The following is a 21,317-nucleotide window of genomic DNA, read 5'->3' as shown; positions in this document are numbered from 1 at the left end:
TTTATTATAATAAAAATACAACCGATCGCCCTGCAGGGCCCTTGCAAAAGCCTCTTCCTCTTTTCCTGCAGGGCGATCGGTTGTATTTTTATTATAATAAATATACTTTTATTGGATCCTAAACTTTTCTTTCTTTTCCTCATTTCTACCCTCAGTGCTCTTGAGGACTGGTTTTTGTATATATATCATATATACATCCCTCCTTTACATATATTTCTTAGGCCTATTGGGTGAAGGCATCACCTTTAACCTCGAGCACCCCCCTCCCCTCTTCTTCCCCATATCCTAAGTGAGCTACACATTTTTGATACATTTTCGGGTTTTAGTTGACACTCAAAGTAAGTGGATGGAAAATAGCATATTATTGTGCTCAAGTTGAGCTGGAGTATGCAGTTTCGGGCTGTCTGATCGACAGATCGGTATTGCCGAGGAATGGCAATCTGTCGATCAGACAGCCCGAAACTACACACTCCAGCTCAACCTGAGCGCAATAATATGCTATTTTTCATCCACTTACTTTGAGTGTCAACTGTTCGGGATACCGCGATTAGCCGCGGCTATCCCGAACAGCCCGACTGAGCTAGCCGGCAACTTCCACTTTCGCTTTTAGCCGCGCGGCTCAGCTCTGAGCGCGCGGCTAAAGGGTTAATAGCGCGCGGCGCCGCGCGCTATTAGAGGCAGGTCCCGACTTCACTATGACGCCGGGCCCACCGTGATATGACGCGGGGTTTCTGTGTAACCCCGCGTTATATCAGGAGAGCAGGACCAAGGACGTACCGGTACGTCCTTGGTCCTTAAGGGGTTAAGCATTAATAACTCTGGGATGCTTTTACCTTTCATTCTGATTCCAAGATAGCTTTTTCGTGACATATTCTACTTTATGTTAGTGGTCAAATTTCAACTTGCATCATTTCTTGGTGAAAAATTAAAAAAATGTCATGAACATTTTGAAAATTTAGCATCATTCTAACTTTGAAGCTCTCTGCTTGTAAGGAAAATAGACATACCAAATAAAATATACATTGATGCACATATAAAATATGTCTACTTTATGTTGGTATCATAAAGTTGACATGTTTTTACGTTTGGAAGACATCAGAGGGCTTCAAAGTTCAGCAGCAATTTTCCATTTTTCACAACATTTTCAAAATCAGAATTTTTCAGGGACCAGTTCAGTTTTTAAGTGGATTTGAGGGGCTTCATACTAGAAATACCCCATAAATTACCCCATTATAAAAACTGCACCCCTCAAAGTATACAAAATGACATTCAGAATGTTTGTTAACCCTTTAGGTGTTTCACAGGAATAGCAGCAAAGTGAAGGAGAAAATTAAAAATCTTCATTTTTTACACTCGCATGTTCTTGTAGAGCGATTTTTACAAGGGGTAAAAGGAGAAAATGCCCCCAAAATGTGTAACCCAATTTCTCTCGAGTAAGGAAATACCTCATATGTGAACGTAAAGTGCTCTGTGGGTGCACTAGAGGGCCCTGAACTACAATGCTCAGAAGAGAAATAGCCACGTTTGGTGAAATGGTTTTTGGGGGGCATGTCGCATTTAGAAAGCCCCTGTGGTTCCATAACAGCAAAAAAAAACTAACCAAAAAAACACATGGCCTACTATTTTAGAAACTACATCCCTCAAGGAATGTAACAAGGGGTACAGTGAGCCTTAATACCCCATAGGTGTTTGACAACTTTTCGTTAAAGTCGGATGTGTAAATGAAAATAATTTTTTTTCACTAAAATTAGTTTTTTTCCCCTAAATTTACCATTTGTACAAGAGGTTATAGAAGAAAATGTCCCCTAAAATTTTTAATCCCATTTCTTCTGAGTGTGGAAATACCCCATGTGTGGACATAAAGTGCTCTGCGGGCACGCTACAATGCTCAAAAGAGAAGGAGCACCATTGGGCTTTTGGAGAGAGAATTTGTTTGGAATGGAAGTCGGAGGCCATGTGTGTTTATAAAGCCCCCATGGTGCCAGAACAGTGGACCCCCCCCCCCAACATGTGACCCCGTTTTGGAAACTACACCCCTCACATAATGTAATAAGGGGTGCAGTGAGAATTTACACCCCACTGGCGTTTGACAGACTTTTGGATCAGTGGGCTGTGCAAATGAAAAATAAAATTTTTCATTTTCATGGACCACTGTTCCAAAAAATCTGTCAGACACCAGTGGGGTGTAATTGCTCACTATACCCCTTATTATATTATGTGAGGGGTGTAGTTTCCAAAATGGGGTCACATGTGGGGGGGCCCACTGTTCTGGCACCATGGGGGCATTGGAAACGCACATGGCCTTCAATTCCAGCCAAATTCTTTCTTCAAAAGCCCAATGGTGCTCCTTCTCTTCTGAGCATTGTAGTGCGCCAGCAGAGCACTTTACATATGGGGTATTTCCATACTCAGAAGAAATGGGGTTACAAATTTACATATTCACCCTTGTGAAAATGAAAAATTTGGGATAACACCATTTTAGTGTAAAAAAAAAAAAAATCATTTTCACGTCAGACTTTAACGAAAAATTTTCAAACACCTGAGGGGTGTTAAGGCTCGCTGTACCCCTTGTTACGTTCCGTGAGGGATGTAGTTTCCAAAATGGGGTCACACATGGGCAGGGGTTTACAGCAAGTTTCCCGCTGGGAGTTTTAGCTGCAGCGGGAAATTTGCTGCATCTCAAACTTGCAGTGATAAACGCACTGTAAACCCCCGCCCATATGAATGTACCCTGTACATTCACATGGGGGGGGCAAACCTCCAGCTGTTGCAAAACTACAACTCCCAGCATGCCCTTTGGCTGTCTGTGCATGCTAGGAGTTGCAGTTATGCAACAGCTGGAGGCTCACTGGTTGCAAACACTGAGAGTTTGTTACTTAACTCAGTGTTTCATAACTAGTGTGCCTTCAGCTATTGCAAAAACTACAACCCCCAGCATGCATACGGACAGCAGAAGGGCATGCTGGGACTTGTAGTTATGCAACAGCTGGAGGCATACTACTACAACTTCCAGCATGCCCTTTGGCTGTCCGTGCCTGCTGGGGGTTGTAGTTATGCAACAGCTGGAGGCACACTGATTGCAAAACACTGAGAGTATGTTACTTAACTCTGTGTTTCCCAACCCGTGTGCCTCCAGCTGTTGCAAAACTACAACTCCCAGCATGCATGGTCTGTCACTGCATGCTGGGAGTTATAGTTTTGCAACAGCTGGAGGCACATGGGATGGGAAACACTGAATTAGGAAACAGACAATGTTTTCCAACCCGTGTGCCTCCAGTTGTTGCAAAACTACAACTCCCAGCATGTCCAGACAGCCGAAGGGCATGCTGGGAGTTGTAGTTTTGCAACAACTGGAGGAGAACAGTTTGGAGACCACTGTGTAGTTATGTCCAAACTGTAACCCTCCAGATGTTGCAAAACTTCAACTCCAAGCATGCCCAGGCATGCTTGGAGTTGTAGATCAGCAACATATGAAGGGCCAGATGTTGCCGAACTACAACTCCCAGAATGCCTGGACAGTCTCGGCATGCTTTCAATTGTAGTTTTGCAACATCTGGAGGGCTACAGTTTGGACACCACTGTGCAGTGGTCTCCAATCTGTGCTCTTCCAAATGTTGCAAAACTACAACTGAAGGGCCAGATGTTACAGAACTACAACTCCCAGCATGCCTGGACTGTCTGGGCATGCTGAGAGTTGTAGTTTTGCAACAGTGGTCTCCAAACTGTGGCCCTCCAGATGTTGCAAAACTACAAGTTGTAGTTTTGAAACTCCTAGAAGCAGCAGTGAAGATCACTTTACACTGCAGCCTCTGATGCCGACGCCGCCTCCTCCACTTGTGCCTGCCGCCAGTCCCCGGTCCTCTTCCCCCACTGGAGAAATGAACTTTAACCCCCCCAGTCAGCTGAGACATTGTGATTGGTCCTGTGGATCGCTGACCAGGACCATCCACAGATGGTCCTGGGAGGGGGGGTTGCAGAAGTTCTGCCACTTAACCCGTGCAATGCCACGCATCGCCAGGTTAACTGAATGCCTTATATAAACGGTGGGATGCGCAAAGTACCTGCACAATCCGCCGTTTATATACAGCATTCTGCAGGAAGGGGTTAAAGGGGTGAGCTGAAAATCGCTGTGTTGGCTATGTATGATGTGTTTATGATGTATGTATGTATGATGCGCATATGTATTATGTGGGTATGATAAATGGCTGTATTTATAATGTGTGTATGTATTATGTATGTATGATGTGTGTATGAATGTATAATGTGTGCATGTATGATGTGTGTATGATAAATGTGTGTGTTTATGTATGTTGTGTGTATGTATGCTAAATAATGCTACTACTTTCAAAAGGGTAAGTCCACGGAAACAAAGAAAATGAAACTGCTGATGGCTCTACCATAAAGGATCTGGATGTAGAGTATATAACATTTACTGGCACCAAAATATAAAAACAGTAAAACACATAAAAGCAAGACGTGTTTCGGGAGTTATATCCCCCTTTTGGATTTTAGTATTATTATTAGTATTTATTAAAGGGGTACTTCGGTGGAAAACATTATAATTTTTTTATTTTTATCAACTGGTGCCAGAAAGTTAAACAGATTTGTAAATTACTTCTATTAAAAAATCTTTACCCTTCCAGTACTTTTTAGCAGCTGTATGCTACAGAGGAAATTCTTTTCTTTTTGAATTTCTTTTTTGTCTTCTCCACAGTGCTCTCCGCTGACACCTGATGCCCGTATCAGGAACTGTCCAGAGCAAGAGAAAATCCCCATAACAAACCTATGCTGCTCTGGACAGTTCCTGACACTGACAGAGGTGTCAGCAAAGAAAAGAATTTCCTCTGTAGCATACAGCTGCTAAAAAGAACTGGAAGGGTAAATATTTTTTTATGGAAGTAATTTACAAATCTGTTTAACTTTCTGTCATCAGTTCATTTAAAAAAAAATAAAAAAAAGTTTTCCACCGGAGTACCCCTTTAAATGCACGGAAGAAAGTATTTCAGCATCATGTTTAACTGATACAAAAAACGGCCAAAACGGATGAGAAAAAAAAATGCATCTGTAAAACATGTGTAAAGAAGTGAGCAACAAAGCACTTCAAAATGCATCAGTTAAACATATATGTTAAACACATCAGTTAAACTGAAGTCAAAAACGCAATGTGAACAGAGCCTTAGACGTATCTGTCTGCATCCCGCCAAAACCATATACTGACAGATGTTGTTAAGCCGTGGACTACAATTATTTTTACAAGTCCCCTTAAACTAGTGCATAGGTGACTCCGTTCAGCAGTTAAAATCAATAGAGTTTGCTGTTTCTGTTAAGAATAGATGTTGGCCTCTCGTTTTTAGCGGGATGACGATGGAGCCCGAACATAGTAGAAACCTAGCCTTAGTGCCGTCACAGCTCCGTTCACGACAGAAAACAACAGAACTGAACACATTGGATACCGACCAGTCCTGACAGATCCCACTGACTTTGAATGGGGTCTGTTGGGTTTCTGTCTGGCGTCTGTTGTTTTGTAGGAGCCCTTAAAATGGCAGGACAAGTCACCTAATGACTCCATTCAGGACATATGCACCATTTCAAAAGCCCAGCAGTCTGCGTTTTTAAGACCGTTGAAAAAAGCGCATATGTTCTGAATGGAACCGCTAGATGACTCTGTACTGCCACAGAAATCAATGGGGTTCGCTGCTCCTGTTTGAAGTATACGTCGACATCCCATTTTTAGCGGGATGCAGATGAAGATGACTAACTGGTGCACTGATGTAGTGTGAACCTACCCTTAGGGTTTCCCGCTGCGAGTTACGCTACCATTCATTTGTATGGACAGTCCGCAAATCTGACACTATTGTGGACTGTCCGTGGACCCATTTAAAGGGGTACGCCGGTGGAAAACTTTTTTTTTTTTTTAAATGAACTGATGCCAGAAAGTTAAACAGATTTGTAAATTACTTCTATTAAAAAATCTTTACTCTTCCAGTACTTATTAGCAGCTGTATGCTACAGAGGAAATTCTTTTCTTTTTGAATTTCTTTTTTGTCTTGTCCACAGTGCTCTATGCTGTAACCTCTGTCTGTGTCAGGAACTGTCCAGAGTAACATAGGTTTGCTATGGGGATTTTCTCCTGCTCTGGACAGTTCCTGATATGGGCATCAGGTGTCAGCAGAGAGCACTGTGGAAAAGACAAAAAATACATTTAAAAAGAAAAGAATTTCCTCTGTAGAATACAGCTGCTAAAAAGTACTGGAAGGGTAAAGATTTTTCAATAGAAGTCATTTACAAATCTGTTTATTTATATCAATGGTAGCGTAACTCACAGCAGGATTCCTGCAGCGGTAAATCTGCTGCTAGTCACTAGCGTGTGAATGCACCCTTAAGCTGTGAAAAAAAAAATTATCTGTAATATTTTTTCTCTGCTCATGTCCTGTTATTTGAATGGATTCGGATTCTTCAAACGGAACTCTGAGGATAAGTTTCCACTTGTTTTTTTGGGGGGGCATTTTGCCCAAAAAAACGCCAAAACGGCCTCCATGGCATTTTTTTATTGAAAAAAACGCTGAGGCCAGATGTTAGCTGTAAACCAATTAAAAAATGCTAAATTCTTTTTCCACTTTGTGTTTTTTACAGTTTGGCGTTTTTTTTTTAAATCCTTTTGGCGTTTCTTCACTCTTTTTCAGCTCCTTGGCGGTCTTGTAAAGTCGCAGCATGTTGAGCCTATGGCATTTTTTCCCTGAAATCCAAGAAAAACGCCATGTGGGTTAAACTTTGGTGTTTTTGCAGGTGATTTTTATTCTTTTTTGGTCTTTAGCGATCCAAAAGAGTGATGGAGATACCTTTTTTAATAAAATTTCGTAGGGTAAAAAAAAAAATAAAAGGGATACAGTAGTGATGGAAAAAATTGTATTTAAAGGAGTACTCTGGTGCAGAGTACTGCTGCTCCATCCTGCCCGGGCTGCTAAATAAATGAAAATAAACCATCTCTCACCTTCCTGGGTTCCCGCGGAGCGCCACTACAGCTGATCGGTCCTCCGGTCCATCTTCTTCATACTTCCGTGTGTAACGAAGCGTCACATGGCGCTCAGCCTATTATGGGCCAAGGCAGAACATCGCAGCAGCCGGCGATAGGCTGAGCGCCATGTGACGCTTCGTTACACACGGAAGTATGAAGAAGATGGACCGGAGGACCGATCAGCTTGTAGTGGCGCTCCGTGGGAACCCAGGAAGGTGAGAGATGGTTTATTTTCATTTATTTAGCAGCCCGGGCAGGACGGAGCAGGAATACTCTGCACCAGAGTACTCCTTTAATGAAATTTATCTTTTTTATAATGAAATTTTTATAAATTTTTAAACAGGGATCAATTTATGTCTGCGGGCAGGGCACTAAGAATGTAGCCGACAATAATAAAATATATACACCTTTTCATATTTCCCGCAGAGAGCTGTGATTGGCCAGATGGCTCCAGCCAATCACAACTCTCTGTGGGAAATACGAATAGGTGTATATATATGTCAGTGTAGAGGACAAGAGAAGAGCGGCCAGCCGCATCTATAAATTATACAGGAGGATCGCAACGGGTGTCAGGAGTGATACCCGCTGTGATCTTTCCTTAACTGCAAGTACTACTGCTCCCATCATGGAGCATGCTCTGCTCCATACTGGGAGCTGTAGTACCTGCATTAATAGACAGATCGCAGCGAGTGTAACTTCTGACACCTGTTGTGATCTGTCTATTAATGCAGGTACTACAGCTCCCAGCATTGAGCAGAGTGCGCTCCATGTTGGGAGTAGTAGTAGCTGCAGTTAAAGGAAAACTGTCACATGTTTGCTCCCACACTAACCACAGGTACTGATGGATAGTGCCGGAGATGTTGATTCCTATGATCCCCACCTTGGCCAGATCCGCCCGGGCATTTGCCCCTAATCTTAGTTTTATTATACCTGGAAATCTGGCTGTAACTGGCACGGGCGGGGTTTCTGTAGCTTAACTGGCACTGACGTCAGTGCCGCCCGTCTGCAGCACCGCCCGCTTATGAATATTCATCCCCCCTCCCTCCAGCTCTCCCTCTCTTCGCCGCTCCTAACTGGAGGGAGGAGGGATGAATATTCATAAGCAGTCGGCGCTGCGGACGGGTGGCGCTGACGTCAGTGCCAGTTAAGATACAGAAACTCCGCCTGTGCCAGTTACAGCCAGACTTACAGGTATAATAAAACTAAGATTACGGGCGAACGGCCAGGCAGATCTGGCCAAGGTAGGGATCATAGGAATCAGCGTCTCCCGCATTATCCATCAGTACCTGTGGTTAGTGTGGGAGCAAGCATGTGACAGTTTTCCTTTAAGGAAAGATCACAATGCATGTCACTAATGACACCCGCTGTGATCCTTCTGTATAATCTATAGATGCGGCCGCCCTTCTATGGTCCCCTGCACTGACATATATATACACCTATTCATATTTCCCACAGAGAGTTGTGATTGGCTGGAGCCATCTGGCCGCATCTATAAATTATACAGGAGGATCACAACGGATGCGGGGTGATCTGTCAATTAGTACAGGTACTACTACTCCCATCATGGAACAGTGTGTTCCATGCTGGAAGTAGTAGTACCACCTAAAAAATTAAGAAAAAAAAGTGTAAAACACACACACACACACAAGATTTTTATTATTGTCGCTACATTCTTATTGCCCTGCCCGCAGGCATAAATTGATCCCTGTTTAAAGATTAATAAAAATGTTGTTATAAAAAAGATAAATTATTTTCCATCACTACTGTATCTTTTTTTTAAATTATTTTTCTTTTAATGGTACCCTACGAAATTTTATTAAAAAAGGTATCTCCATTACTTTTTTCGCTAAAGTCCAAAAGAGAATAAAAAACGCCTGAAAAAACGCCAAAGTTAAAACCCACATGGCATTTTTCTTGGCGTTTTTTCACTCCCATAGACTTCTATGGGAGAAAAACGCCGCAATTTCAGGGGAAAAAAAACGCCATAGGCTCAACATGCTGTGATTTTGCAAAACCGCCAAGGAGCTGAAAAACGCTATAAAAGAGCAAAAAAATAAATAAATGCCAAACGGATTAAAAAGACACCAAGTGGAAAAAGAATTTTGCGATTTCTCATTGATTTACAGCTAACATCTGGTCGCAGTGTTTTTTGGCCAAAAAAACGCCATGCGGCAGATTTGGCGTTTTTCCTGACAAAAAAAACATAGTGGAATTCCAGCCTGACACAAGCCTAACTAGTCATTAGCAATGTAAAACACCCTGGCACAAAAATGGTTAGATTGCATATATAAAACAGCGGTAATAAACTGACGCCAATATAATCCTATTAAAGTGTAAAATGACGCTCCGCACTGCACATTCAGTATATAAAGCCTCTTATTTATTGACCATGTATTAGGCCCATGCTATGCTGAGACTCCTTGTAGACTGACTTTAGCTATTTATCTCTATGGAATCTAGTGAACTGCAGCTGTATAGTCAGTCTCAACATTCATTCAGCTGTCTCATTACTTCCCTGCAATTACTCGCTGCGCCGCTAGAGGTCCTCGTCCTTTTCTCGGACACGTGTCCTCTTCCTCTCGCTGGTCTTCTCTCGCTCTCAAATCTCGCGTGTGCGGCCTGCGCTTCCTCTTTCTCTCCCAGCTCGACAAGATGGCAGTCGGCAAGAACAAGCGGCTGACGAAAGGCGGCAAAAAGGGTGCCAAGAAGAAGATGTGAGTAGAAATATGGACAGAGCTGTGTGGGGGACGCGTCAGTGGACGGTCCTGTGGTGTGCGGAGGATTAGGAATGAAAGGATGGCGCTGGTACGAGGCGGATTGCGCTTGGCTTGGAGACTGCAGCACTGTACAGTGTATGTAGTGCACGGGGTCACGTGAGGCCCGGGCCGGTGTGTGTGAGGGAGGAAATCGGTGAAAACTCCAGCAATGTCTATAGAGTAGAGCCGGTTGTGTGTCCGTACACGGTCATGTGTGATCTGTGGGGGCCCGGCCCATACTGGTATGTGTGTTGTACCCATGCACCCCTCTGTAATCTCTCTATGGTTGAGCCCACAGTCATGTGTGATCTTAGGGCTGTGCTTTCTGTCCATATACACTTGCAGTGTCTGTGCACCCCTCTATAACCTCTGTGGTTGAGCCCACAGTCATGTGTGATCTTAGGGCTGTACTTTCTGTCCATACACCCTTGTGTCTGTGCACCCCTCTATAATCTCTATGGTTGAGCCCACAGTGTCATGTGTGATATTAGGGCTGTGCTTTCTGCCCATATACCCTTGGTGTCTGTGCACCCCTCTATAATCTCTATGGTTGAGCCCACAGTCATGTGTGATCTTAGGGCTGTTCTTTCTGCCCATATACCCTTGTGTCTGTGCACCCCTCTATAATCTCTATGGTTGAGCCCACAGTCATGTGTGATCTTAGGGCTGTACTTTCTGTCCATACACCCTTGCTGTGCACTCCTTTATAATCTCTATGGTTGAGCCCGCATCTCCTGTGTAGACATGAACTGTCATGAGTAATGAGGGCTGTGTTCTGGGACCATACTGTCCTTTGTCCATACACTAGGGTTTTCCAACAACTGTGCCTCCAGCTGTTGCAAAAACTAGAGCTTCCAGCACACTTAGACAGCTTTTGGTGGTCTAGGAATGCTGGCAGTTGTAGTCAAGCAACAGCCAGAGGCTTACTATTTGGAGTCACTGCCATACACTGTCCTGTGGCTGTATGCTGCGTTGCGTGATGTGTGTGTGTGCGCGCACATGCGCTGTGGCTGTACTCTGCGTTGTGTGTGTGTGTGTGTGCGCGTGCGCTGTGGCTGTACTCTGCGTTGTGTGTGCGCTGTGGCTGTACGCTGCGTTGCGTGATCTGTGTGCGCGGTGTGGCTGTACGCTGCGTTGCGTTATCTGTGTGTGTGCGCACCCTGTGGCTGTACGCTGCCTTGTGTGATCTGTGTGTGCGCACCCTGTGGCCGTACTCTGTGTTGTGTGATCTGAGGACTGTGCTCTGTTTTCAGTGTGGACCCTTTCTCCAAGAAGGACTGGTATGATGTTAAGGCACCAGCCATGTTCAATATCCGCAATCTGGGGAAGACTCTGGTCACCAGGACACAGGGAACAAGTAAGTGACATCTCTGGGCCTGTATTGGGTTGCTGACTGTAGGGCTGTGTAGTGTACATGCTGCAATATTGAGTAAAACAGAGGATTGACTCTTCCCATTAGTAGGTGTGATCTTATAGGATCATGGGTACCTTACTGATGGTACTGAGTACGGGTCCATTCACCCCAGTGTGTCCTTCCTCGTGCCAGGTTTGTGTGGTTATGGTGCCTAGTACCCACTGTAATAAATGCTTAGTATGCAGCTTGGTGTTGATGGATGTCTGATTTTCCCACTAGATATGCCTACTTGCCCACTTTAGAGAGAAGGAATCAATTGCTCTAGTCTCAATTTCTGATCACAGAAAGCTTAAATCATTACGGTCATTACAAACAATTTTTAACATGTTGATCATACCAGGTGTCATGTCGGAGACCACTACATTCATGATATAAGCTGGGGAAGTGGACTCCATTGTGCTCCGCTCCATGGCTGGCAGATCTGACTGCTCTGTGTGTCTATTCAGAGAAAAGGTCAGAATTTCTGGCCGTTGGAGCACGAGGGCGACCGCTTCCCTGACTTATGACCACATTGGGTCTCAGGAGTGACACCCGGTGCGATTAACTTTTGACATGCTCGACAACATGTCAAAAGTTGCTTGGCCAAGTATGTATGGCACATGATCTGCAAGCAGTTTGCTACATAAAGGAATCTCCAAGGTCTTTTACATTAAGCATCTATCAGCCAAGTAGATCAATTGTCACAAATTACCCCATGAGAAATCCAGCCATCAGCAGATGACTTGGCAATCGCTGGATTGTCGGCTGATCACTGGGATCGGGCTGCACATCTGTCAGCGTGGGATGTGTGGCCAACAATGATGTAAGTGAAGAACCACACACAGAATCGTTTGTTCTTCACCAGCAATCCGAGTCATGTAAAGTCTCCTTTTTTGTGACTGTTGGTTCACTACAATAGTGCTTGTATCTGGCAGTGGTCTTATCTAGGAGTATGGCTTTCAAGCTTTATTGTTTTTCACTAGTGTTTATGAAATGGGAATGAATGATGACAATGTTTCAGTCCCAAATGATGTCTGTGATTACTCTGAGATCGTTCTGAAGTTTCCCATTTCTCTCTAAATAAATTTAAGTTTTCCTGTCACAAAGTGCTCAGTGTTTCCTCTTGTTGCTCAAAACAGAAATTGCCTCAGATGGACTGAAGGGCCGTGTGTTTGAGGTGAGCCTGGCTGACCTGCAGAACGATGAAGTGGCCTTCCGCAAGTTCAAGCTCATTACAGAAGATGTACAGGGCAAAAACTGCCTCACCAACTTCCATGGCATGGATCTGACACGTGACAAGATGTGCTCAATGGTCAAGAAATGGCAGGTATTTGCTTGACTGCAGTACAAGGCCTTCAGGCCTACAAGCAGTTTGTTCATTGTGGAAGAATATTTTTGTTACCAGTTTAATAACATCCAATGATTTGGCCAATCTTGTTTTGATATTTAAAGGGGTATTTGCTTTCTGGCCCCCTCTAGCCAGTTTGTGGCCACTGGAGGTGGTCAAGAAACTGAACACAGCCAAAGGGGGCAAGTTATGCAATTTGCTTAATTCTAATTGAAGTTAATGGGAGTTATGTAAACAGCCTTTTTGTTGCTTTCTGTATTCACACATGGTAGGGGGGCTCTTCACAGCTTCCTTTTTGCCCCTTCACCTGTCTTTAGGGATGCTGCCTGAGATGTTTTTCATGTGAGGCCCAACATTTCCTGAGCTGAATTTGTTATATCCTATAGATATATGGGAACAAATGACGAATGTTTTGGTCCCAAATGATGGTCAGTGATTACCTCCTTGAGATCGTTCCGATGTTCCCTAGTATGAGGTAGAGGTTATCCAGAGACATAAATTACCCAGCTTTGCTACTCCAGGTCTCCCCACTAGTCTTTATTTTCCAACAGAAGGTAAACGCGTATTTCACGCTGTGCAAAATCTGACGCAGACGCAGCGGTAAATACGGTGCATATCCCTCACCATTCACACAGGGCTTTCCGGCAGCAGACCTGTGTGCAGTGAGTTTTGGAGGCGGAGCTGCACGTTAGTCACGCCGACACAAGGCCCCAACTTCAAAACTCGCTGCGCACATAGGGCTGCTGCCGGAAAGCCCTGTGTGACTGGTGAGTGAGGGATACGCAGTGTATTTCCCGCTGCTTCTGCAGATTTTGCGCAGTGTGAAATACGCTGTGTATATGCCAGGTGGGAATGTGCCCTTAAAGAAACTCTGCAGGATAAGTACAGGGAAAGCGGGGGTCCCAGCAATCAGACCCTTAGCCGATGCATTTCCCCTTTTAACTTTTTTCAACCCCAGGATATGTAGAGTGGTCAGGCTCAATTTCTCTGAAACTAAATGAGCAGATATGGCCAATAAGTAAACACTAATGTTTTTTTGTTGCCTTACATTAGACCATGATTGAAGCACATGTTGACGTGAAGACTACAGATGGCTACCTTCTCCGTCTTTTCTGTGTTGGATTCACCAAAAAACGCAACAATCAGATCAGAAAGACATCCTATGCGCAGCATCAACAAGTCCGTCAGATTCGCAAGAAGATGATGGAAATCATGACCCGAGAGGTGCAAACAAATGATCTGAAGGAAGTGGTTAACAAACTGTAAGTTTCTGCTTCATCTAAATTCTGAGCTACTTCCTGTGATTCTTATGGTTCCATGTGGGGAAAATGATGACAAGGTCATTAGAGATGAGTGAACTTACTGTAATTCGATTCGTCACAAACTTCTCGGATCGGCGGTTGCTGACTTTAGCCTGCATCAATTAGTTCAGCTTTCAGGTGCTCCGGTGGGCTGGAGACACTCTCCTAGGACTGTATCCACCTTTTTCAGCCCATCGAAGCCCCTGAAAGCTGAACTAATTTGGTGATAACAATTTTGAGTGTTCTAAGTTTTCCCAGTTTGGGTCCATGAATGCTATACTGGTCACTCAACCTGTCCTTTCTTTTTTCTAACTGGTATCAACAGCTTCATGTATCAATAACCAGATAAAACTCATATGATGGTCAAAAATACTGAATGTATGACCAATGGTTTTTGTTTTACATCTTGTACAATGTTACGCTATGGTCTTTTGGGTGCATTTACTTACACATGGTGTTTTTTCTAATTAAATAAAACTTGGCTAGATCAGTGTCCCCCAACCAGGGTGCCTCCAGCTGTTGCAAAACTCCAACTCCCAGCACACTGGTTGGGAATCACTGGGCTAGATGCTGGGATTCAATAAGGAAATATACCATACCTTTATAAAATAAGACTTTGTAGTGCTTTTTGGGTCAGTGGCAGTTTTTGTAAAACGCTGCATGCTGTGGCATTCGTTTTGTCACCAACTTTTACATTTTTTAAAAAAAAATTTTTTTTTTCTCCCCCTGCTTAAATCAGTTTGGGTCCAAACATTTTAAGAATAAGAGGGTTGGCGGCTTGGGAAATCTTTTCATACTGTAGCGATGCAGCAGATCAGCCCTCACCATCTGGATTCTTTCCTTTGGGAATCTTACCCTGAGCTGTGTGCTGGTACTGTATAAGTCAGTGCTTCCCAACCAGGGTGTCTCCAGCTGTTGCAAAACTAAGGCTCTCCGGGCATGCTGGGAGTTGTAGTCTTGCAACAGCTGGAAGCACTGGTATATGTAGTGAAAATGCATTCTTAGTACTTGGAAGACAGAGCCTTTCTTCAGCCAGCGTTAAGGAGTTGCTGCCGTTGTGGTCTAAACTGGAGTTCTGTAGATTGTGAAGGATGGAAATGGTGGAAACTGTTTTTTTTCTTTTTTTTTTTTTTTTAACAGTATAACTTATAAAAGAACTGGTGCTGGATAAGCTACACCACCAAATTCTGCACAAAATGTCTATATACCTGTGCAAACCCTCAATTTTTATTAAATTGTTTTATGGACATGCCATGCTTATTTTTTATAAAAATATATTTTAATTTTTTTTTGAGAATTTACCTATTGCACTTCTGTAGACGGCCATTGTTCATCCTCCTGAATTACTTTGCTATGGCTTTTTAGTTTAGCATAGATTTGGAAGTTTAATTTTCTAGTTTACTCCATTTCGATGCAGAAAACTCATTCTGACTTTGCCTTAACTTTCTTTTTAGGATCCCAGACAGCATAGGCAAAGACATCGAAAAGGCCTGCCAATCGATCTATCCTCTCCATGATGTATATGTTCGTAAAGTAAAGATGCTGAAAAAGCCAAAGTTTGAGCGTAAGTTTTTGAAAGCCTTAAGATTAGAAAGTGTAACTATCCTTGTCTATTATTCTTAAGTTAAACTCAGTCAGTAGTGCTACAAAGTCTGTTGCCTATCCCCAAATCCCATATTGTGGAAAAAGTTCATAGTAAGCAGAACTATACAAACTATTCCTATAGGGGTTGTCTGGCGAAACAACCTGTGTATGGTGTCAAACTATAATAAAGCAACTTTACTAATGTTGTTTATCCTGCAGATCTTTCCATATCAGTTTAGCTGTTTGGCTTGTAGCTGTGGTGTCCTGTCACGAACTGTGAACAGGGCCGAAATCTGCAGCGTTCATTGTATAGTAGTGGTGCAGGTTGCTGTGGCCCAGCTCTTAAGTATTTCAATTCAGCTCAATTCACTTTAACACAGTGTCACCATTAATGCAGAATTTCAGCCCCATTCAGTATGAACTGTGGGGCACCAAACAGCTGATCATATTAAGTGCGGCATACCCCTTTAAGTCAAAACCATATAGAAATCTGCTAGCTTAGAACCATGTTGTCTGAACCGTTATATTTCAACTAAAATTTCTTATACCAAGAGAAGGAAATGCTATAGCAGCAGGGTTTTCAACTGGCCATACAAGCAGTACGGATGAGTAAATGTAGTGCAGGGGATTCCAACCAGTGTGTTAAACCATTGTTTCCCTACCAGGGTGCCTTTGGCTGTCCTGGCATGCTGGGAGTTGCAGTTTTGCAACAGCTGGAGGCACCCTGGTTGGGAAACACTGGTTTAAACTGATGGAACCAGTCACACTGAGGTATGCCACAGACTAGGTACCATCAGTGTGGACAGGTATAAGGGTAGAACCCTTGTCAATTAAGAGAACATTTCCCCTTCCTACATAGGGAAACTCTTATTTGGTTTTGTTTTAAACCTTAGTCTGTTCCTACGTATTTCCCCACAACATCGGGGAGTATTAGATTAAGGCACCAGAAAACTTGTGTTGGGATTGAATGATCAAAATTGATATTTAGGTAGTATTGGTATTCAGTGCTTCTATGGGGTCACTAATAAAGGACTTGTGGCCTTCAGCAATCTCCGGCTTTGCCTTAGTGCTGTATTGAGGGGGGGGGGGGGGTCAGCCGCTGCTTCGTGCGGTGGTCGACATTCCCCCTTCCCACAGGCTGCCAGGGCCCCGTACAGGAGATCTTGGGGGGGCCCAAGCGGTTGGACCCCTCACGATCTGAAATTTATCCCCTTTTCTTAGGATAGGGGATATGTTTTTCAGGACTGGACTACTCCTTTAAATAGCAGAGTTTACCTACAATACAACTTTTTAGTTTCTTGCTAGGCCCTACCATCTGACAATTCATTACATGGTTGTGAACTTAATTTTAATTATGGGAGTGAATAACAAGTGATGAGCAGAATAAATCAGGTGGTGTGAATGATGTACATTGAGGGGTGCGTATGTCTAATACACTGACTGTATAATCTCGCCCTTCACCTGATATTCATTCCCTTTAAGTTCACACCCATCTGACTCCCTGAATTGTCAAACTTTGAAACCCTTACATTTCAGGAAAGGGAGGGCCCATCAAGAAACTGATCAGGGTAACCTAAGCTATTTGATATTTTTGTATTTGGCAGTTCACCATTGATTGCTACATGCAGAGGGTTAAGAGGCCAGAGTTGCAGGCAGGTATCAACTGTAATATGCAGCTGATATCCAGTACATATAGGGCTTGGCTTATGAGCCCATTCTGTGATGAGTGCTGTAAAGGTGTCAGTGGTTGAGATACTTTTACTGTAGTTAGAGTTATAAAAATACAGATTTTTGTAACAAAATTAACAATTCAAACAAGGAGTCGGGGCCATGCTCACAAGTTTACAATCTTTAGAGGTTTTATTTGCATGATAAAAGAACAGCGGCAGCAGCTTTGGAAATTCCAAGCACAGAGCATGACCTTAGAAATGCTAATACAATACAAAACATGGAACCATACAGAGGCTGCAAGGGTACCAGAAAAGCACAATTAGAGCAATTACTCAGCATATACATTCAACTTCTAGCCATGTGAAAGACCTAGGCCCAAAGTACAGTAAAATAAATGCATAAAACATTATTGTGCAAAACTGCTATAAGGGCAAATGGGTTCGTTGCTTACCATTTGGCCAAATAGCATGTACCGTCCCACCATTGTAAGGGGGCCTAGTTTGGGACTGACTCTACACTTAAAATTATGCCTCTTGGCTGGATGCTCAGCCTGTTCCACGAAGTGATTTTAAGCAGGGAGCAGCTGGGGCTTCCATGCACAAACTGTAGGTTTAGTGCTAGCCTGAGAGGCATATCTATAGTGTAGGGTTCTCTATAGCAATATTGCATTTAAATTGTTCTATATATACATATCTGCAAACAGTGTGCTGCTGTAATTTTTTTTGCTCCTGGTCACATCTATATCGGTATGTACATATTTAGGGACTTATTTAGTAGTGAGATGAAGACCGGAACGGTACATCAGTTAACTTCCAAGCCATTGTAATTTTCCTGCCACACTACAGCACTCTTGAGTTCCTTTGCCCAAATTGCCTAGAAGGCACATTTAGGGAAATGCATAAACTACAATGGTAGACCCAGATTATTTCTATTTACTTGTTTTTATCTAATGCGGTCTTAGTGTAAGTTTTAAGTAGATGGTAACAAAATAATAATGGAAGTTTGTTCTCTTTGCAGTGGGTAAACTTATGGAGCTCCATGGAGAGGGAGGTGCTTCTGGAAAGCCTTCTGGAGATGAAACAGGCGCCAAAGTTGAACGGGCTGATGGCTATGAGCCTCCTGTACAGGAGTCTGTCTGAGATGTTTGATCTTAAGTAGCCTGCAAAAAATAAACAAACTGTTCTATATAACACGTGTAGTGTGTTTTTTTTTTTTTTTTTGTGTGCTTTAGTTTTCTCACTAGAAATGACATGCAATAGATATATTCTCGTGAGGGGGAAACCTATGATAAAAGATGAGCGAAGTTAGTGATTTGATTCGTCACAAACTTCACGGCTCTGCTGTTGCTGACTTTAGCCTGTATAAATTAGTTCAGCTTTCAGGTGCTCCGGTGGGCTGGAAAAGTTGGAAACAGTCCTGGAGACTGTCCTAGGACTGTTTCCAGCCCACCGGAGCACCTGAAAGCGGAGCTAATTTATGTAGGCTAAAGTCAGCAACTGCTGAGCCAAGAAGTTTGTGACAAATCGAATCACTGTAACTTTTCTCATCTCTAAAGAAAGTCATTGAATGGAGTATACAGACATTCCTGGGCTACTTCAGACAGTCTAGGTTGTAGGAAGGACATTAACTGGGAATATTGTAGGAAATGGTGTGCACCCAGCCCATAAACCTCCCCCCACTTCCGGTAAAGTATAGTACCTCCAATCATTGGGGTGAAAAAGATTTCTAGTGTTCTGCCAGCCTCCCTCCGCTCACGATGAAGCCTATTCTGTCTTCCAATTGGGAATTCAGGATGAGACCAAAGTGGTATCAATTAAAAGGGAGTTTCATAGCACCTCTGCATGCTTTGCAGGCAGCCAATGTCTCTAACAAACTCCCTTTCACATCTTTAGTGAGAGCAGAGTATCTAGTATGCAATTGGATTGTCAAAAGACCAAGGGTGAGCTATACCTGCTACTAATGAATAAAGTGCTTGACCCCTTCACTCGGTCCACCCCATGTCTAAGCATGCTAAATAATGTCTCGGGTCAGGGAAATTAAGGCCTCCCTTGTCTGAGTTTACGCAGAGCTATCCTAGGATGTTTATTCACCCAGATAAACCTAGTGAAAACTATGACTAGTCGGGTGATGTCTTAGTAGGAGAGGGATGGTTTGTATGGGGTACAATAATTTTGAGAAACTCATCAAGTTCCATAAGGGGCAATGGGCCAGGAATGGTAGAGGCAGGGAACCCCACTGACATAACTCCACAATGATCTTATTGATGAGCAGGGGATAGTTCAGAGTGACTAGAGGAAGGCATACAACCAATCAGAATCCCTGTTTTCACAGAAGTATAGGAAATAGAGACTGGGACCGCCAACTGTCAGGTTTGTCACATGTACTACCCTTTAAGTCTAAGAGCGTACTTTAGTAAAGCATCAGGATATCAGGTACATTTTTCCAGAAGTAATGCAAAAGAGACTCTGGGTTAGAGTAATGGATCATCAGAAAAAAAAACACTAACTTGAGTGTATTAGAACGAAAGTGTATGCCTTCCATGTCGGGGTCTGACTGAAGTACTCTAGATAGTGGCTCTATTGCGATATTAAGCAATATGGGAGATAAAGGACACCCCTGGTATCTGCCCTTTTGAGGAGAGAAGGGAGCGGACGGAAATCCTGGAAGATGAACTCTAGCCTGGGGTTTAGAATAGTCTCAAAGGGGTACTCCAGTGGAAAACTGAAAGTTAAACAGATTTGTAAATTCTATTAAAAAAATCTTAATCCTTACAGTACTTATTAGCTGCTGAATACTAGAGGAAATTCTTTTCTTTGGAGCACGGAGCTCTCTGCTGAATCACGAGCACAGTGCTCTCTGCTGACATCTCTGTCCATTTTAAGAACTGTCCCATGCTGCTCTGGACAGTTCCTAAAATGGACAGATGTCAGCAGAGAGCACTGTTCCAAAAAGAAAATAATTTCCTCTGTAGTATTCCGCAGCTAAGTCCTGGAAGGATGGAAAATTCCTTTCAAAGTCTAAATGTCACAAATACACCGTAGCTGCACATAAACTACCTGAACATACACTACATTGCTGAACAGATTATTACAGTTACAACAATTCTTAATACAGATGATTCAGAATCAAACTGTATCGGAACAGTGCAGTAAATAATGTATAGCGATGTACGAACAGAATATAATCCTTCACTGCTGAGTAAGTGCTCAACATTCTTTAAATCTCTGCTTTGTGTCTATGAAGGGGAATAATACTACTACTACTACCAATAATAAAATGGGAAAAAAAAAAATGTTTATATCCAGAGGCTAAAAACCCATATACGGCTAAGCCTGGGTTCACACTGCATTTTTGTTTCAATTTAACTTGTCCACATTTGCATTTTCCTTTCTGGTTTTCTGCTCTGTCATAAGAAAATGAAGGCGTTTCAGATATCAAACATGATGGAATCTGCCACAAAGCCTTCTCACAGAGCCTCCTATTCAGATATATGTGCAGCTATGGTGTATTTGTGACATTTAGAATTTTCCATCTTTTATGGCCGCAGCCTTGTGAGCCACTTTTGCCAGTGTTAAAGGGGTATTCCATGAAAAAAACTTAATTTTTTTTACATCAACTGGCTCCAGAAAGTTAAACAGATTTCTAAATTACTGTAAAACAACTTAACTCCATAAGCTCATACGTACTGAAAGGATTAACATTTTTTTAAAGAAGTAATTTACAAATCTGTTTAACTTTCTGGCACCAGTTGATTTAAAAAAAAAATTATAATTTTCACCAGAGTACCTCTTTAAGAGGTTATGAAGGCCCCAGAAAATCCCATCTGACTAAGGCCCTCCCAAATCCACTCCTTTCTCACGCTATGGAATGCCTTTTCAGCATCAATTGAAACAGCAGGAGAAGGGTGTCAATCCAGGAACATCGTCAGAACCACCAGTACTTTGTGGATATTGGCCACTGCAGTTCTTTCTTTTAGAAACCCAACCTGGTCAGGAGATATCAGGGAAGTATGTTTGAGACCAATTTCAGGTCCACATTTATTAATGAGAAGATGGTAGCTGTCAAGCTGGTTTTTGCCTGGCATTGGAAGAACCCGGCTATAGGCCATGTTCATCTTGTCAGGAATAGAGGCCCCGGAGAGAAAATTAGAGAGCTAATAAAGTCGGGGAAATCGCTGGAATTGTCAATTTATAAGTTGCCCCCAAAAAAAATCAGGCCCTGGTGCCTTCCTCCTCTCTGCATTTAAACG

At 42.9% G+C, this 21,317-nt stretch overlaps 1 protein-coding gene and 2 non-coding genes across 3 annotated transcripts; all 3 read left to right on the top strand.

Moving 5' to 3' along the window:
• Nucleotides 1–9,571: 9,571 nt before the first annotated feature.
• RPS3A (ribosomal protein S3A) lies at nt 9,572–18,258 on the top strand. Its single transcript, XM_056562818.1, has 6 exons — nt 9,572–9,729; nt 11,025–11,128; nt 12,304–12,491; nt 13,566–13,774; nt 15,268–15,377; nt 18,086–18,258. The coding sequence occupies exons 1-6, from the start codon at nt 9,668–9,670 to the stop codon at nt 18,205–18,207; spliced, it is 795 nt and encodes a 264-aa protein (XP_056418793.1). The 5' UTR covers nt 9,572–9,667; the 3' UTR covers nt 18,208–18,258.
• Nucleotides 12,163–12,228, top strand: LOC130345467 (small nucleolar RNA SNORD73). Its single transcript, XR_008884186.1, has one exon. It is a non-coding gene; the product is annotated as a small nucleolar RNA SNORD73 (small nucleolar RNA).
• LOC130345456 (small nucleolar RNA SNORD73) lies at nt 12,908–12,975 on the top strand. Its single transcript, XR_008884175.1, has one exon. It is a non-coding gene; the product is annotated as a small nucleolar RNA SNORD73 (small nucleolar RNA).
• Nucleotides 18,259–21,317: the final 3,059 nt, after the last annotated feature.

Source organism: Hyla sarda, chromosome 1, assembly GCF_029499605.1.
Source record: "Hyla sarda isolate aHylSar1 chromosome 1, aHylSar1.hap1, whole genome shotgun sequence".
Lineage (NCBI taxonomy): Eukaryota > Metazoa > Chordata > Amphibia > Anura > Hylidae > Hyla > Hyla sarda.
Note: the sequence above shows the minus strand (reverse complement) of the source record. Positions and strands in the feature narration are given on the sequence as shown.

What these genes read in the sequence shown, in the direction of transcription:
- RPS3A (XM_056562818.1), top strand. Translation starts at nt 9,668, where the DNA reads ATGGCAGTCGGCAAGAACAAGCGGCTGACGAAAGGCGGCAAAAAGGGT. An exon ending in CAATGGTCAAGAAATGGCAG is followed by an intron (nt 12,492 to 13,565) that starts GTATTTGCTTGA and finishes GCCTTACATTAG; the next exon opens with ACCATGATTGAAGCACATGT. An exon ending in GAAAAAGCCAAAGTTTGAGC is followed by an intron (nt 15,378 to 18,085) that starts GTAAGTTTTTGA and finishes TTCTCTTTGCAG; the next exon opens with TGGGTAAACTTATGGAGCTC.